Source organism: Salvelinus fontinalis, unplaced genomic scaffold (genome assembly GCF_029448725.1).
Source record: "Salvelinus fontinalis isolate EN_2023a unplaced genomic scaffold, ASM2944872v1 scaffold_0234, whole genome shotgun sequence".
NCBI lineage: Eukaryota > Metazoa > Chordata > Actinopteri > Salmoniformes > Salmonidae > Salvelinus > Salvelinus fontinalis.
Genome location: NW_026600443.1, coordinates 204,833 through 225,132, shown reverse-complemented (window position 1 = coordinate 225,132; position 20,300 = coordinate 204,833). Strand labels below are relative to the sequence as shown.

Below are 20,300 nucleotides of genomic sequence, written 5' to 3'. Positions count from 1 at the left end.
TAGATTAAATTGTTTAAACGTTTACTTTATTCAAAGCCATGCTTTGTTGCTGTGTCATGCATTGTTTAGTGTAAAATAATGCATGTTTATTCTCTGTTTGTTTAAGGTTATCAACCTATTCCTAGTGCTAGTGCTATTCCTAGTGCTAGTGCTATTCCTAGTGCTAGTGCTATTCCTATTGCTAGTGCTATTCCTATTCCCTATTCCTCTGTGATTCAACTACTCTATTCAACAAATCAACTATTTCAACATATTCAACAAATGGCATCAAAACCATAATAAAACACTGGAAAGGAATTGAGTTGTCCCTTTGCATCCTTCACGGGTTGAGCAAGCCGTTTTCAAGTTTGGGCAGAGCTGAAAATAATTATAACACCTAGACAACTTGACAGTTGATAACCAAGCGTGGCAGTGAAGACGAAAGGATTAACGGCCTGAAGTCAGGAAAGCTGTCGTCGCAGAGAGAGTATTGGCTTACATCTCAAAATGGCGGAGGAAGCTCTTGGGAAAACAGTGAAGGAGCTGAAGCAAGAAAGAACTTTGGCAAAGAGTGCTTTTACCAAGCAAGCAAACTTCCTTAGCAGAGGTGCAAAACACATGACTAAGAGCGAACTGCGAGAGGAGTTCAAGAAGCTCACGTCGGAGGCAAGGAAGGTCAGTGAGACAAATGATGAATACAGGGCTGGACTTCTGGCAGACATTGAAGCTGAAACCGATGAGGGTGAAGAAGCTGACCTGAGCAAGCAGCAGCAGACTGAACTTGAGAAGACATTCCAAGAATGCGAAGTACGATTGGATGAGGTCAGGGGGATGATCCAGTCCAACCTATGGCCTAGATACGGGGAGGACGAGGTGAAGTCTGCAATCAAAGAAGCTGAGACCGCCTGTGATGGAGTTACTCAAATACCTGTTATGGCTGTAAATAGAGATGGCTTCGAGCTACGGTGGGATGGTGCGAAGGCACAAGTCCAAGATGCAATCACAAGCCTAGCAGAGTGGGAGATGTGGATTCCAGTAGCAGAAAAAGAACGGCTGGAAGCCAGAGTAAAGGATCTGAAAGCATTCAGAAACAACCTTGAAGCAAGGAGGGCAGGATTTCTCACAGCGCAAAGAATTGCGGAAGAGGATAAAGACAGAGGGAGAGTGCTGCAGATGCCCATGCCAGCTCCACAGCCGACACTGAGAATAAAACCAACCTGTTTACCCAAGTTCAGTGGGTATAAAAGGAATTTCCATCGATGGAGGAGAGACTGGGAGAGTCTACAGAAGCAGGGGGAACCAACAGGCTCAGTCGAAGTAAAGAAAATCCAACTCATTGACAGTGTAGATGAGAGAATGTGCAGAGACCTCCGTTTGTCTACTTACAATACTGCTGAGGACATGTTCAGGGTGCTTGAGAACAGGTATGGAAACAAGTCTACAATTGCCTTGGAGATAATTGAGGATCTGGAGAAAATTCCTGCTTTAAGAGCAAATCAGCCAAGGAAAGTTATCGACATGATCCAAACTATAGAGAAGGCACTGGATGATCTCACAGAGCTTGGAGGCACAGGAGCCATCAACAACCCTCTAGTGATTAGATCCATAGAAAGCAAGTTACCTGACAACATCAAGCGGGATTGGCTTGTCTTCATGGTTAACCCGAGGAATAATGTCACGCCGGACAATCACTTTGAAAACCTTCTTAAATTCCTGAAAACACAGGAGGAAATTCTTGAAAAATTAGAGCAGCTGGGAGGGAGTGAAAAGCCAGAGAAGAAATATGCTTGTGTGGAGAGGAGATATGCGTCCACACGTTCCACAAGGAAAGGCGGCTGTGTTGTCTGTGGAGATGAAAAGCATAGAGAAAAGATCTTCTTTTGCAAGCATTTCAAAGAACTGAAGCCGGTGGAAAAGTTGGATGCTGTAGAAAAGCTGGGGGCCTGCAAGAGGTGCTTGGTCTGTCATGGAGAAGATGATGAATGCAAAGACACTTACCTGTGCAGGAAAAGAGACTGTAAGAAAGACCATCATTTCTTTCTTTGTCTGAAGGGAGATTTCAAGAGAAGTGACTCAGACAGAAGACAATCCAATGTGAGAAGGTATACGCTTACAGAGGAGCAGGAGGAATTGGTATCTAAGCTCTCCCCAGAGATGGCAGAGAAATTCAAGAAAGCATTCACCAACGCCACTGCGAAAACAAACTGTGTCGAAAATAATCAGCTGGGAGTGACTGAGTCAAGTGCAGTAGAAGAATTGCCAGTTATTCTAATGTTGCTCAAGGTAACTGCCAATGCAGGACAAAGAATTGGAACCCTGATCGACTTGGCATCGGACACAAACTACATCACTCACAGAGCTGCCAGAAGATTAAATCTTCGAAGTGAAAACATCACTTTAGTCGTTCATGGAGTCGGAGGAATGGCCATGAAGGTTAGAACCAGAAGATATCTCCTCAGAGTGAGGGTCAAAACGCCCATAGGCACGGAAAGAGCTCATGAGCTTATCTGCTATGGTTTGAATGAAATTGCCAACGTCCACAGAGTCATCAAACCTGAGCAACTCAAGAAGTTCTTCCCAGAAGTCAATCTAGGAGATCTGAGTAGACCAGAGAATATTGAGCTACTGATAAGCCACCGCGAAGGAAGACTTGCTCCGCAAAGAGTGAAGGTGATTGGAGACCTTGTCTTGTGGGAAGGCCCGCTAGGAAAGACTGTTGGTGGAGCACATCCAGATCTGTTTGAAGAAGTGGATATAGCCGCACACAGGTCTGAAACACACTTTGCTCGATCCATGAAAGCAACTGCTGTCAAATATCAAGAGATAGCTAAGCTGTTCACAGCTGAAACCAAAGGAACAGTTGCTCACAGAGAGTTCTTGGATTGGTGGAAGTGGGACAGCATTGGAGCAGCTTGCGACCCAAAGTGTGGAGGATGCCGGTGCGGCAACTGTCAACCAGGAGGCAAAGAAATGACTCTGAGTGAGGAAAGAGAGCTGGAGATCATAAGGAAAGGCCTCACCTACATCAAAGCAGATGCTCACAGTGATGAACCCCACTGGGACACAAAATACCCCTGGATTCAAGATCCAAGTTCCCTTCCTGACAATAGGAGTGGGGTGGAAGCCACCTTCTTGAGAACAGAAAAGCAACTCAAAAAAGAGCCAGAGTGGAGAATAGCATACACAGCTCAAGTCCATGAAATGGTCGAGAGAAGAGCAGCGAAGAAACTCACCAAAGAGCTCATTGCCAGCTGGAAGGGGCCAGTATGGTATGTCAGCCACTTGGTGGCAGCAAACCCGCACTCTCTCACAACACCTGTGAGACTGGTATGGAACAGCAGCCAGAAGTTTAGAGGGGTCAGCATGAATGACCTTCTGCTGAAAGGGCCTGATGTCCTCAATCCCATCCGAGCAGTACTACTCAGGTTCAGGAGAGGCGTCAATGCTGCCCTCGGCGACATTAAGAAAATGTACAATTCTGTGTGGTTGGAAGACCTGGAGATGCACCTCCACAGATTTCTCTGGAGAGACACTGAGGAGGAAGAGATTGAAGAGTATGCGATCACCAGAGTCAATATTGGCGATCGACCAGCAGGGTGCATTGCGCAATTGGCTATGAGAGAGACAAGCAAACTGCCCATGTTTGCTCACCTGGAGGAGGAACGTAGGATCCTTGAAGAGGATACCTATGTCGATGACATCCTGACTTCCCATAATGACTTGCAAAAGCTGGACCAGAACACCAAAAGTGTTGAAGAGATCCTGAAGGCAGGCGGCTTCGTCCTCAAGCCCTGGGTCCGGTCAGATCAAAGTGGGAGGCAGGAGATCGTACCAGAAGAACAAGGAGCGCAGTCAAGCACAGCACTCATTCTCCCAAACCAAATGAGGGAAGGATACAATAAAGCCCTTGGAGTTGGATACCTTGTTGAGGAGGATAGACTGTACCTCATGACTTCAATCAATTTCTCAAAGAGGAAAGGGAAAATGAGAGTCGGCCAAAATCTCCTTGATGAAGAGGTGAGAGGGAAAACTCCAAACCCACTGACGAGAAGAGAACTGCTGAGCCAGGTAGCTAGCCTGTATGACCCAATAGGCCTCGTCACACCTGCCAAACAAAAGGGTGCCATTCTTGTCAGAAAGGCGTTTCAGGAAGCTGGAGGCAAAACTCTGAACCGAGACACTTGGGACAAACCTTTGTCTGAAAATTTGAGGGAAGAAGCCATCCAATTCTTTGAGGAATACACACGTCTTGGCCAAATCACCTTTCACAGAAGCCTCACACCAGCCAACTGGATTGGAAAACCATGGGGAATAACATTCTCTGATGGAAGTGACAAGAGCTATGGAGCCGTAGTGTACTTAAGATGGGAGACCCAGCAAGGCATCAAAGTCAGACTGGTTGAATCCAAAGCAAAGCTCACACCATTGGACCAAAAGGGAGAACCAGTAAAAGCTGAAATCTGCGGTGCTGTCTATGCAGCACGACTTCGAAAGTACGTTGAAAAGCACAGTCGAATAGAAATTGAACGATGGCTCCATCTACTGGACAGTCAAACTGTGTTGGGAGCAATCCAGAGAGACAGCTATGGATATCAAACTTTCTTTGCAAATAGAGTTGGAGAGATCCAGAAATCCACATCCATAGAAGACTGGTGGTGGATCCCAGGAAGCCTGAACAGTGCTGACATCATAACAAGAGGGGCAGCCCCAGAAGACCTCCAGGAATATTCCATGTGGCAGGATGGACCAGCATTCCTGAGGAAACCTGTGAAAGAGTGGCCACATAAGTCAGCCAAAGAAATCGCTGCGTATGCCAAGGAAGGTATAAACAAACTTCGAAGGAAAGCTTTCTCGGCAGCACTGACCAGAGCGCAGGTCAAGAGAAACCAGAGTGATGCACAGCAAAATAACCCAGATGAACCCAAGACTCGGATCCGAAGATCACCAGCCGGCTCTGCGGTAACAAAACTGATTGACATCAGGAAATTCAGCAATCTGACCAGGCTGATCCGAGTCATTGCCTGGGTTTGGAGAGCCGCAACGAGATGGAAAGAAATGTTAACCAAGAATTCAGCCTCAGATAAACCAAAGTGGGAGGACGCTCTTTCAACAAACTGGAGGTACAGAGCCAAACAAGCTGTACTCACTGTCGGGGAGTGTGAGGATGCACTAAGAGACTTGTTCCTTGCAGCTCAAGAAGGTATAACCTTTCAAGATACCACTCTCAACAGACTCGCTGTTTACAGAGATAAAGAGACTGGGCTCTTAGTTTGTGGAGGAAGGTTCCAGATCTTTGATGAGGAGGAAACTGCCGTACCAATTCTACCATATGAGGCATGGATATCCACTCTCCTAGCTCAAGAGGCCCATGGTGCAAATCATGAAGAAATAGCAGGCACACTCCTCCGGATGAGGAAGAAAGCCTGGGTGATAAAAGGCCGGAAGCTGGCTAAAAAGAGAGTTGACAATTGTGTGGTGTGCAGAAAGGCCAGGGCCAGAAAGTGCCAACAGATCATGAGTGACCTTCCATCCGAGCGGATAACACCAGCCAGACCATTTGAGTACACAACAGTGGACTTATTTGGACCGTATGAAGTCAAGGACGAGGTGAAAAAGAAAACCAAGCTCAAGGTGTGGGGTATTGTCTTCTGTTGCATGGTATCCAGAGCTATGCACACAGATGTTGTCAGTGACCAGTCGACGGAAGGCTTCCTACTGGCTTACCAAAGATTCACGGCACTGAGAGGGCACCCAAAGAAATTGTGGTCAGATCCTGGAAAGAACTTTGTGGGTGCCAGACCTGCCCTCAAAGAACTCTACATCTTCTTGGATCAACTAGATAAATCTGAGCTTGAAAATGAAGCTTCCAAGCATGGGACAGAATGGAGCTGGAAAATCCACCCAGCAGACTCCCCTCACAGGAATGGAGCTGCAGAAGCAGCTGTTCGTACTGTGAAGCGGGCTTTGCACAACCTGGGAGGAGAAGGACTCTTCACATGGACTGAGTTTCAAACATTTCTCTACACGGCTGCTAACCTTGCCAATGAGAGGCCCATAGATGCAAGAACTCAAAGCCGGGAGGACTGCATAGAATACATCAGCCCAAATTCCCTTCTGCTTGGACGGATTGGACCCAGAGGAGATCTTGGATGCTTTGATTTTGAAAGGTACCCATACAAAAGATTGAGAGCTATCCAAACAGAAGTTGACCGGTTCTGGAGGAAGTGGAGTCAGTTAGCTGGGCCCAATCTATTCGTGAGGAGTAAATGGCACACAACACATAGGAATGTGGCTGTTGGAGATGTTGTCTGGCTGGCTGACCAAAATGCCTGGAGGGGTCACTACAAACTAGCCAGAGTCATCAGTGTCAACATTGACAAGAAGGGCATCGTCAGAGATGTGCATGTCAGAACTTTTCCCAGCTACCCAGTCCCAACTGTGAAGCCTGCTCAAGAGAAGTCAAAGACACTCTCAACTAAAATACCTGCTACAGTTCTTCATAGGGATGTCAGACGCATCATTGTTATACTTCCTGTTGAAGAAGGAAGAGCCTGATAGCTGAAATCGAACATGCCCCAACACAGAGGTTCGTGTGACCTCCTTCGGTTCAAGAACCAGGAGGTCAAGTGGGAGGTGTTGCGTCAAAACAGAACACTCAAAACATGAGCACAATGGCAGCTCTTCCTTTAAAGACCTCCAGGCCTCAAGAGGGCAGATAACCCAAAAAACACGGGTGGAACTAAAAAATTGAGCCAGGATTTCTGGAGGGACTACTTTTACATGCGCACCTGTCAGATAAGCATGGGTATAAAATGTTTGGTCCTCAACATACACACAGCTCATTGTTCAACCCTAAAGACGCAACTGGTATGTAATGTTTGGAATTATTTATTATGTTGCATCCAGTGCTTAGCACAATTTACATGTTTAACTCTGGTAGGAGTGTTGACTTTTGGTGTGGATATTTTCTGACTGCAGAAGTAATTGCTAGAAGTGTTAGATTAAATTGTTTAAACGTTTACTTTATTCAAAGCCATGCTTTGTTGCTGTGTCATGCATTGTTTAGTGTAAAATAATGCATGTTTATTCTCTGTTTGTTTAAGGTTATCAACCTATTCCTAGTGCTAGTGCTATTCCTAGTGCTAGTGCTATTCCTAGTGCTAGTGCTATTCCTATTGCTAGTGCTATTCCTATTCCCTATTCCTCTGTGATTCAACTACTCTATTCAACAAATCAACTATTTCAACATATTCAACAAATGGCATCAAAACCATAATAAAACACTGGAAAGGAATTGAGTTGTCCCTTTGCATCCTTCACGGGTTGAGCAAGCCGTTTTCAAGTTTGGGCAGAGCTGAAAATAATTATAACACCTAGACAACTTGACAACCACTATCAGATTAGAGCCATAAGGGAGACTAGACATCTACCAACCCACTACCACTATCAGATTAGAGCCATAAGGGAGACTAGACATCTACCACCCCTCTACCACTATCAGATTAGAGCCATAAGGGAGCCTAGACATCTACCACCCCACTACCACAATCAAATTAGAGCCATAAGGGAGACTATACATCTACCACCCCCCTACCACTATCAGATTAGAGCCATAAGGGAGACTAGACATCTACCACCCCACTACCACTATCAAATTAGAGCCATAAGGGAGACTAGACATCTACCACCCCTCTACCACTATCAGATTAGAGCCACAAGGGAGCCTAGACATCTACCACCCCACTACCACAATCAAATTAGAGCCATAAGGGAGACTATACATCTACCACCCCCCTACCACTATCAGATTAGAGCCATAAGGGAGACTAGACATCTACCACCCCACTACCACTATCAAATTAGAGCCATAAGGGAGGCTAGACATCTACCACCCCACTACCACTATCAAATTAGAGCCATAAGGGACACTAGACATCTACCACCCCACTACCACTATTAGATTAGAGCCGTAAGGGAGACTAGACATCTACCACCCCACTACCACTACCAGATTAGAGCCATAAGGGAGACTAGACATCTACCAACCCACTACCACTATCAGATTAGAGCCATAAGGGAGACTAGACATCTACAACCCCACTACCACTAACAGATTAGAGCCATAAGGGAGACTAGACATCTACCACCCCACTACCACTATCAAATTAGAGCCATAAGGGAGACTAGACATCTACCACCCCACTACCACTATCAGATTCGAGCCATAAGGGAGACTAGACATCTACCAACCCACTATCACTATCAGATTAGAGCCATAAGGGAGACTAGACATCTACCACCCCACTACCACTATCAAATTAGAGCCATAAGGGAGACTAGACATCTACCACCCCACTACCACTATCAGATTAGAGCCATAAGGGAGACTAGACATCTACCAACCCCCTAACACTATCAGATTAGAGCCATAAGGGAGACTAGACATCTACCACCCCACTACCACTACCAGATTAGAGCCATAAGGGAGACTAGACATCTACCACCCCACTACCACTATCAGATTAGAGCCATAAGGGAGACTAGACATCTACCAACCCACTACCACTATCAGATTAGAGCCATAAGGGAGACTAGACATCTACCACCCCACTACCACTACCAGATTAGAACCATAAGGTAGACTAGACATCTACCACCCCCTACCACTATCAGATTAGAGCCATAAGGGAGACTAGACATCTACCACCCCACTACCACTATCAAATTAGAGCCATAAGGGAGACTAGACATCTACCACCCCACTACCACTATCAGATTAGAGACATAAGGGAGACTAGACATCTACCAACCCACTACCACTATCAGATTAGAGCCATAAGGGAGCCTAGACATCTACCACCCCACTACCACTATCAAATTAGAGCCATAAGGCAGAGTAGACATCTACCACCCCACTACCACTATTAGATTAGAGCCGTAAGGGAGACTAGACATCTACCACCCCACTACCACTATCAAATTAGAGCCATAAGGGAGACTAGACATCTACCACCCCTCTACCACTATCAGATTAGAGCCATAAGGGAGCCTAGACATCTACCACCCCACTACCACAATCAAATTAGAGCCATAAGGGAGACTATACATCTACCACCCCCCTACCACTATCAGATTAGAGCCATAAGGGAGACTAGACATCTACCACCCCACTACCACTATCAAATTAGAGCCATAAGGGAGACTAGACATCTACCACCCCACTACCACTATCAAATTAGAGCCATAAGGGACACTAGACATCTACCACCCCACTACCACTATTAGATTAGAGCCGTAAGGGAGACTAGACATCTACCACCCCACTACCACTACCAGATTAGAGCCATAAGGGAGACTAGACATCTACCAACCCACTACCACTATCAGATTAGAGCCATAAGGGAGACTAGACATCTACAACCCCACTACCACTAACAGATTAGAGCCATAAGGGAGACTAGACATCTACCACCCCACTACCACTATCAAATTAGAGCCATAAGGGAGACTAGACATCTACCACCCCACTACCACTATCAGATTCGAGCCATAAGGGAGACTAGACATCTACCACCCCACTACCACTACCAGATTAGAGCCATAAGGGAGACTAGACATCTACCAACCCACTACCACTATCAGATTAGAGCCATAAGGGAGACTAGACATCTACAACCCCACTACCACTAACAGATTAGAGCCATAAGGGAGACTAGACATCTACCACCCCACTACCACTATCAAATTAGAGCCATAAGGGAGACTAGACATCTACCACCCCACTACCACTATCAGATTCGAGCCATAAGGGAGACTAGACATCTACCAACCCACTATCACTATCAGATTAGAGCCATAAGGGAGACTAGACATCTACCACCCCACTACCACTATCAAATTAGAGCCATAAGGGAGACTAGACATCTACCACCCCACTACCACTATCAGATTAGAGCCATAAGGGAGACTAGACATCTACCAACCCCCTAACACTATCAGATTAGAGCCATAAGGGAGACTAGACATCTACCACCCCACTACCACTACCAGATTAGAGCCATAAGGGAGACTAGACATCTACCACCCCACTACCACTATCAGATTAGAGCCATAAGGGAGACTCGACATCTACCAACCCACTACCACTATCAGATTAGAGCCATAAGGGAGACTAGACATCTACCACCCCACTACCACTACCAGATTAGAACCATAAGGTAGACTAGACATCTACCACCCCCTACCACTATCAGATTAGAGCCATAAGGGAGACTAGACATCTACCACCCCACTACCACTACCAGATTAGAACCATAAGGTAGACTAGACATCTACCACCCCCTACCACTATCAGATTAGAGCCATAAGGGAGACTAGACATCTACCACCCCACTACCACTATCAAATTAGAGCCATAAGGGAGACTAGACATCTACCACCCCACTACCACTATCAGATTAGAGACATAAGGGAGACTAGACATCTACCAACCCACTACCACTATCAGATTAGAGCCATAAGGGAGCCTAGACATCTACCACCCCACTACCACTATCAAATTAGAGCCATAAGGCAGAGTAGACATCTACCACCCCACTACCACTATTAGATTAGAGCCGTAAGGGAGACTAGACATCTACCACCCCACTACCACTATCAAATTAGAGCCATAAGGGAGACTAGACATCTACCACCCCTCTACCACTATCAGATTAGAGCCATAAGGGAGCCTAGACATCTACCACCCCACTACCACAATCAAATTAGAGCCATAAGGGAGACTATACATCTACCACCCCCCTACCACTATCAGATTAGAGCCATAAGGGAGACTAGACATCTACCACCCCACTACCACTATCAAATTAGAGCCATAAGGGAGACTAGACATCTACCACCCCACTACCACTATCAAATTAGAGCCATAAGGGACACTAGACATCTACCACCCCACTACCACTATTAGATTAGAGCCGTAAGGGAGACTAGACATCTACCACCCCACTACCACTACCAGATTAGAGCCATAAGGGAGACTAGACATCTACCAACCCACTACCACTATCAGATTAGAGCCATAAGGGAGACTAGACATCTACAACCCCACTACCACTAACAGATTAGAGCCATAAGGGAGACTAGACATCTACCACCCCACTACCACTATCAAATTAGAGCCATAAGGGAGACTAGACATCTACCACCCCACTACCACTATCAGATTCGAGCCATAAGGGAGACTAGACATCTACCAACCCACTATCACTATCAGATTAGAGCCATAAGGGAGACTAGACATCTACCACCCCACTACCACTATCAAATTAGAGCCATAAGGGAGACTAGACATCTACCACCCCACTACCACTATCAGATTAGAGCCATAAGGGAGACTAGACATCTACCAACCCCCTAACACTATCAGATTAGAGCCATAAGGGAGACTAGACATCTACCACCCCACTACCACTACCAGATTAGAGCCATAAGGGAGACTAGACATCTACCACCCCACTACCACTATCAGATTAGAGCCATAAGGGAGACTAGACATCTACCAACCCACTACCACTATCAGATTAGAGCCATAAGGGAGACTAGACATCTACCACCCCACTACCACTACCAGATTAGAACCATAAGGTAGACTAGACATCTACCACCCCCTACCACTATCAGATTAGAGCCATAAGGGAGACTAGACATCTACCACCCCACTACCACTATCAAATTAGAGCCATAAGGGAGACTAGACATCTACCACCCCACTACCACTATCAGATTAGAGCCATAAGGGAGACTAGACATCTACCAACCCACTACCACTATCAGATTAGAGCCATAAGGGAGACTAGACATCTACCACCCCACTACCACTACCAGATTAGAACCATAAGGTAGACTAGACATCTACCACCCCCTACCACTATCAGATTAGAGCCATAAGGGAGACTAGACATCTACCACCCCACTACCACTATCAAATTAGAGCCATAAGGGAGACTAGACATCTACCACCCCACTACCACTATCAGATTAGAGACATAAGGGAGACTAGACATCTACCAACCCACTACCACTATCAGATTAGAGCCATAAGGGAGACTAGACATCTACCACCCCACTACCACTATCAAATTAGAGCCATAAGGCAGAGTAGACATCTACCACCCCACTACCACTATCAGATTAGAGCCATAAGGGAGACTAGACATCTACCACCCCACTACCACTATCAGATTAGAGCCATAAGGGAGACTAGACATCTACCAACCCACTATCAGATTAGAGCCATAAGGGAGACTAGACATCTACCACCCCACTACCACTATCAGATTAGAGCCATAAGGGAGACTAGACATCTACCAACCCACTATCAGATTAGAGACATACTGGAGACTAGACATCTACCACCCCACTACCACTATCAAATTAGAGCCATAAGGGAGACTAGACATCTACCACCCCACTACCACTATTAGATTAGAGCCGTAAGGGAGACTAGACATCTACCACCCCACTACCACTATCAGATTAGAGACATAAGGGAGACTAGACATCTACCAACCCACTACCACTATCAGATTAGAGCCATAAGGGAGACTAGACATCTACCACCCCACTACCACTATCAAATTAGAGCCATAAGGCAGAGTAGACATCTACCACCCCACTACCACTATTAGATTAGAGCCGTAAGGGAGACTAGACATCTACCACCCCACTACCACTATCAAATTAGAGCCATAAGGGAGACTAGACATCTACCACCCCACTACCACTATCAGATTAGAGCCATAAGGGAGACTAGACATCTACCACCCCACTACCACTATCAGATTAGAGCCATAAGGGAGACTAGACATCTACCAACCCACTATCAGATTAGATCCATAAGGGAGACTAGACATCTACCACCCCACTACCACTATCAGATTAGAGCCATAAGGGAGACTAGACATCTACCAACCCACTATCAGATTAGAGACATACTGGAGACTAGACATCTACCACCCCACTACCACTATCAAATTAGAGCCATAAGGGAGACTAGACATCTACCACCCCACTACCACTATTAGATTAGAGCCGTAAGGGAGACTAGACATCTACCACCCCACTACCACTATCAGATTAGAGCCATAAGGGAGACTAGACATCTACCAACCCACTACCACTATCAGATTAGAGCCATAAGGGAGACTAGACATCTACCACCCCACTACCACTATCAAATTAGAGCCATAAGGGAGACTAGACATCTACCACCCCTCTACCACTATCAAATTAGAGCCATAAGGGAGACTAGACATCTACCAACCCACTACCACTATCAAATTAGAGCCATAAGGGACACTAGACATCTACCACCCCACTACCACTATTAGATTAGAGCCGTAAGGGAGACTAGACATCTACCACCCCACTACCACTACCAGATTAGAGCCATAAGGGAGACTAGACATCTACCAACCCACTACCACTATCAGATTAGAGCCATAAGGGAGACTAGACATCTACAACCCCACTACCACTAACAGATTAGAGCCATAAGGGAGACTAGACATCTACCACCCCACTACCACTATCAAATTAGAGCCATAAGGGAGACTAGACATCTACCACCCCACTACCACTATCAGATTAGAGCCATAAGGGAGACTAGATATCTACCAACCCACTATCACTATCAGATTAGAGCCATAAGGGAGACTAGACATCTACCACCCCACTACCACTATCAAATTAGAGCCATAAGGGAGACTAGACATCTACCACCCCACTACCACTATCAGATTAGAGCCATAAGGGAGACTAGACATCTACCACCCCCCTAACACTATCAGATTAGAGCCATAAGGGAGACTAGACATCTACCACCCCACTACCACTACCAGATTAGAGCCATAAGGGAGACTAGACATCTACCACCCCACTACCACTATCAGATTAGAGCCATAAGGGAGACTAGACATCTACCAACCCACTACCACTATCAGATTAGAGCCATAAGGGAGACTAGACATCTACCACCCCACTACCACTATCAAATTAGAGCCATAAGGCCGAGTAGACATCTACCACCCCACTACCACTATTAGATTAGAGCCGTAAGGGAGACTAGACATCTACCACCCCACTACCACTACCAGATTAGAGCCATAAGGGAGACTAGACATCTACCAACCCACTACCACTATCAGATTAGAGCCATAAGGGAGACTAGACATCTACAACCCCACTACCACTATCAGATTAGAGCCATAAGGGAGACTAGACATCTACCACCCCACTACCACTATCAAATTAGAGCCATAAGGGAGACTAGACATCTACCACCCCACTACCACTATCAAATTAGAGCCATAAGGGAGACTAGACATCTACCACCCCACTACCACTATCAGATTAGAGCCATAAGGGAGAGTAGACATCTACCAACCCACTATCAGATTAGAGCCATACGGGAGACTAGACATCTACCACCCCACTACCACTATCAAATTAGAGCCATAAGGGAGACTAGACATCTACCACCCCACTACCACTATCAGATTAGAGCCATAAGGGAGACTAGACATCTACCAACCCCCTACCACTATCAAATTAGAGCCATAAGGGAGACAAGACATCTACCACCCCTCTACCACTATCACATTAGAGCCATAAGGGAGACTAGACATCTACCACCCCACTACCACTATCAGATTAGAGCCATAAGGGAGAATAGACATCTACCAACCCACTATCAGATTAGAGCCATAAGGGAGATTAGACATCTACCACCCCACTACCACTATCAGATTAGAGCCATAAGGGAGACTAGACATCTACCAACCCCCTACCACTATCAGATTAGAGCCATAAGGGAGACTAGACATCTACAACCCCACTACCACTATCAGATTAGAGCCATAAGGGAGACTAGAAATCTACCACCCCACTACCACTATCAAATTAGAGCCATAAGGGAGACTAGACATCTACCACCCCACTACCACTATCAGATTAGAGCCATAAGGGAGAGTAGACATCTACCAACCCACTACCACTATCAAATTAGAGCCATAAGGGAGACTAGACATCTACCACCCCTCTACCACTATCAGATTAGAGCCATAAGGGAGACTAGACATCTACCACCCCACTACCACTATCAGATTAGAGCCATAAGCGAGACTAGACATCTACCAACCCACTATCAGATTAGAGCCATACGGGAGACTAGACATCTACCACCCCACTACCACTATCAAATTAGAGCCATAAGGGAGACTAGACATCTACCACCCCACTACCACTATCAGATTAGAGCCATAAGGGAGACTAGACATCTACCACCCCCCTACCACTATCAGATTAGAGCCAAAAGGGAGACTAGACATCTACAACCCCACTACCACTATCCGATTAGAGCCATAAGGGAGACTAGACATCTACCACCCCACTACCACTATCAAATTAGAGCCATAAGGGAGACTAGACATCTACCACCCCACTACCACTATCAGATTAGAGCCATAAGGGAGACTAGACATCTGCCACCCCACTATCAGATTAGAGCCATAAGGGAGACTAGACATCTACCACCCCACTACCACTATCAAATTAGTGCCATAAGGGAGACTAGACATCTACCACCCCTCTACCACTATCAGATTAGAGCCATAAGGGAGACTAGACATCTACCACCCCCCTACCACTATCAGATTAGAGCCATAAGGGAGACTAGACATCTATCACCCCACTACCACTATCAAATTAGAGCCATAAGGGAGACTAGACATCTACCACCCCACTACCACTATCAGATTAGAGCCATAAGGGAGACTAGACATCTACCACCCAACTACCACTATTAGATTAGAGCCGTAAGGGAGACTAGACATCTACCACCCCACTACCACTATCAGATTAGAGCCATAAGGGAGACTAGACATATACCATCCCACTACCACTATCAGATTAGAGCCATAAGGGAGACTAGACATCGACCACCCCACTACCACTATCAGATTAGAGCCATAAGGGAGACTAGACATCTACCAACCCACTACCACTATCAGATTAGAGCCATAAGGGAGACTAGACATCTACCACCCCACTACCACTATCAAATTAGAGCCATAAGGGAGACTAGACATCTACCAACCCTCTACCACTATCAAATTAGAGCCATAAGGGAGACTAGACATCTACCACCCCCTTACCACTATCAGATTAGAGCCATAAGGGAGACTAGACATCTACCACCCCACTACCACTACCAGATTAGAGCCATAAGGGAGACTAGACATCTACCAACCCATTACCACTATCAGATTAGAGCCATAAGGGAGACTAGACATCTACAACCCCACTACCACTATCAGATTAGAGCCATAAGGGAGACTAGACATCTACCACCCCACTACCACTATCAAATTAGAGCCATAAGGGAGACTAGACATCTACCACCCCACTACCACTATCAGATTAGAGCCATAAGGGAGACTAGACATCTACCAACCCACTACCACTATCAGATTAGAGCCATAAGGGAGACTAGACATCTACCACCCCACTACCACTATCAAATTAGAGCCATAAGGGAGACTAGACATCTACCACCCCTCTACCACTATCAGATTAGAGCCATAAGGGAGCCTAGACATCTACCACCCCACTACCACAATCAAATTAGAGCCATAAGGGAGACTAGACATCTACCACCCCACTACCACTATCAAATTAGAGCCATAAGGGAGACTAGACATCTACCACCCCACTACCACTATCAAATTAGAGCCATAAGGGAGACTAGACATCTACCACCCCACTACCACTATCAAATTAGAGCCATAAGGGAGACTAGACATCTACCACCCCACTACCACTATCAGATTAGAGCCATAAGGGAGAGTAGACATCTACCAACCCACTACCACTATCAAATTAGAGCCATAAGGGAGACTAGACATCTACCACCCCTCTACCACTATCAGATTAGAGCCATAAGGGAGACTAGACATCTACCACCCCACTACCACTATCAGATTAGAGCCATAAGCGAGACTAGACATCTACCAACCCACTATCAGATTAGAGCCATACGGGAGACTAGACATCTACCACCCCACTACCACTATCAGATTAGAGCCATAAGGGAGACTAGACATCTACCACCCCCCTACCACTATCAGATTAGAGCCAAAAGGGAGACTAGACATCTACAACCCCACTACCACTATCCGATTAGAGCCATAAGGGAGACTAGACATCTACCACCCCACTACCACTATCAAATTAGAGCCATAAGGGAGACTAGACATCTACCACCCCACTACCACTATCAGATTAGAGCCATAAGGGAGACTAGACATCTGCCACCCCACTATCAGATTAGAGCCATAAGGGAGACTAGACATCTACCACCCCACTACCACTATCAAATTAGTGCCATAAGGGAGACTAGACATCTACCACCCCTCTACCACTATCAGATTAGAGCCATAAGGGAGACTAGACATCTACCACCCCCCTACCACTATCAGATTAGAGCCATAAGGGAGACTAGACATCTATCACCCCACTACCACTATCAAATTAGAGCCATAAGGGAGACTAGACATCTACCACCCCACTACCACTATCAGATTAGAGCCATAAGGGAGACTAGACATCTACCACCCAACTACCACTATTAGATTAGAGCCGTAAGGGAGACTAGACATCTACCACCCCACTACCACTATCAGATTAGAGCCATAAGGGAGACTAGACATATACCATCCCACTACCACTATCAGATTAGAGCCATAAGGGAGACTAGACATCGACCACCCCACTACCACTATCAGATTAGAGCCATAAGGGAGACTAGACATCTACCAACCCACTACCACTATCAGATTAGAGCCATAAGGGAGACTAGACATCTACCACCCCACTACCACTATCAAATTAGAGCCATAAGGGAGACTAGACATCTACCAACCCTCTACCACTATCAAATTAGAGCCATAAGGGAGACTAGACATCTACCACCCCCCTACCACTATCAGATTAGAGCCATAAGGGAGACTAGACATCTACCACCCCACTACCACTACCAGATTAGAGCCATAAGGGAGACTAGACATCTACCAACCCACTACCACTATCAGATTAGAGCCATAAGGGAGACTAGACATCTACAACCCCACTACCACTATCAGATTAGAGCCATAAGGGAGACTAGACATCTACCACCCCACTACCACTATCAAATTAGAGCCATAAGGGAGACTAGACATCTACCACCCCACTACCACTATCAGATTAGAGCCATAAGGGAGACTAGACATCTACCAACCCACTACCACTATCAGATTAGAGCCATAAGGGAGACTAGACATCTACCACCCCACTACCACTATCAAATTAGAGCCATAAGGGAGACTAGACATCTACCACCCCTCTACCACTATCAGATTAGAGCCATAAGGGAGCCTAGACATCTACCACCCCACTACCACAATCAAATTAGAGCCATAAGGGAGACTAGACATCTACCACCCCACTACCACTATCAAATTAGAGCCATAAGGGAGACTAGACATCTACCACCCCACTACCACTATCAAATTAGAGCCATAAGGGAGACTAGACATCTACCACCCCACTACCACTATCAGATTAGAGACATAAGGGAGACTAGACATCTACCAACCCACTACCACTATCAGATTAGAGCCATAAGGGAGACTAGACATCTACCACCCCACTACCACTATCAAATTAGAGCCATAAGGCAGAGTAGACATCTACCACCCCACTACCACTATTAGATTAGAGCCGTAAGGGAGACTAGACATCTACCACCCCACTACCACTACCAGATTAGAGCCGTAAGGGAGACTAGACATCTACCAACCCACTACCACTATCAGATTAGAGCCATAAGGGAGACTAGACATCTACAACCCCACTACCACTATCAGATTAGAGCCATAAGGGAGACTAGACATCTACCACCCCACTACCACTATCAAATTAGAGCCATAAGGGAGACTAGACATCTACCACCCCACTACCACTATCAAATTAGAGCCATAAGGGAGACTAGACATCTACCACCCCACTACCACTATCAGATTAGAGCCATATGGGAGAGTAGACATCTACCAACCCACTATCAGATTAGAGCCATACGGGAGACTAGACATCTACCACCCCACTACCACTATCAAATTAGAGCCATAAGGGAGACTAGACATCTAATACCCCACTACCACTATCAGATTAGAGCCATAAGGGAGACTAGACATCTACCACCCCACTACCACTATCAGATTAGAGCCATAAGGGAGAATAGACATCTACCAACCCACTATCAGATTAGAGCCATACGGGAGACTAGACATCTACCACCCCACTACCACTATCAAATTAGAGCCATAAGGGAGATTAGACATCTACCACCCCACTACCACTATCAGATTAGAGCCATAAGGGAGACTAGACATCTACCAACCCCCTACCACTATCAGATTAGAGCCATAAGGGAGACTAGACATCTACAACCCCACTACCACTATCAGATTAGAGCCATAAGGGAGACTAGACATCTACCACCCCACTACCACTATCAAATTAGAGCCATAAGGGAGACTAGACATCTACCACCCCACTACCACTATCAGATTAGAGCCATAAGGGAGAGTAGACATCTACCAACCCACTACCACTATCAAATTAGAGCCATAAGGGAGACTAGACATCTACCACCCCTCTACCACTATCAGATTAGAGCCATAAGGGAGACTAGACATCTACCACCCCACTACCACTATCAGATTAGAGCCATAAGCGAGACTAGACATCTACCAACCCACTATCAGATTAGAGCCATACGGGAGACTAGACATCTACCACCCCACTACCACTATCAAATTAGAGCCATAAGGGAGACTAGACATCTACCACCCCACTACCACTATCAGATTAGAGCCATAAGGGAGACTAGACATCTACCACCCCCCTACCACTATCAGATTAGAGCCATAAGGGAGACTAGACATCTACAACCCCACTACCACTATCCGATTAGAGCCATAAGGGAGACTAGACATCTACCACCCCACTACCACTATCAAATTAGAGCCATAAGGGAGACTAGACATCTACCACCCCACTACCACTATCAGATTAGAGCCATAAGGGAGACTAGACATCTGCCACCCCACTATCAGATTAGAGCCATAAGGGAGACTAGACATCTACCACCCCACTACCACAATCAAATTAGAGCCATAAGGGAAACTATACATCTACCACCCCCCTACCACTATCAGATTAGA

The 20,300-nt window shown here is 46.0% G+C and overlaps 1 protein-coding gene across 1 annotated transcript; it reads left to right on the top strand.

The window, feature by feature from the left end:
- Window positions 1–486: 486 nt before the first annotated feature.
- On the top strand, window positions 487–6,969 carry LOC129844827 (uncharacterized). Its single transcript, XM_055912975.1, has 2 exons — window positions 487–4,472; window positions 4,593–6,969. Exons 1-2 carry the CDS (start codon window positions 487–489, stop codon window positions 6,532–6,534), a joined length of 5,928 nt encoding a protein of 1,975 aa, XP_055768950.1. The 3' UTR covers window positions 6,535–6,969.
- The last annotated feature ends 13,331 nt before the right edge of the window (window positions 6,970–20,300 follow it).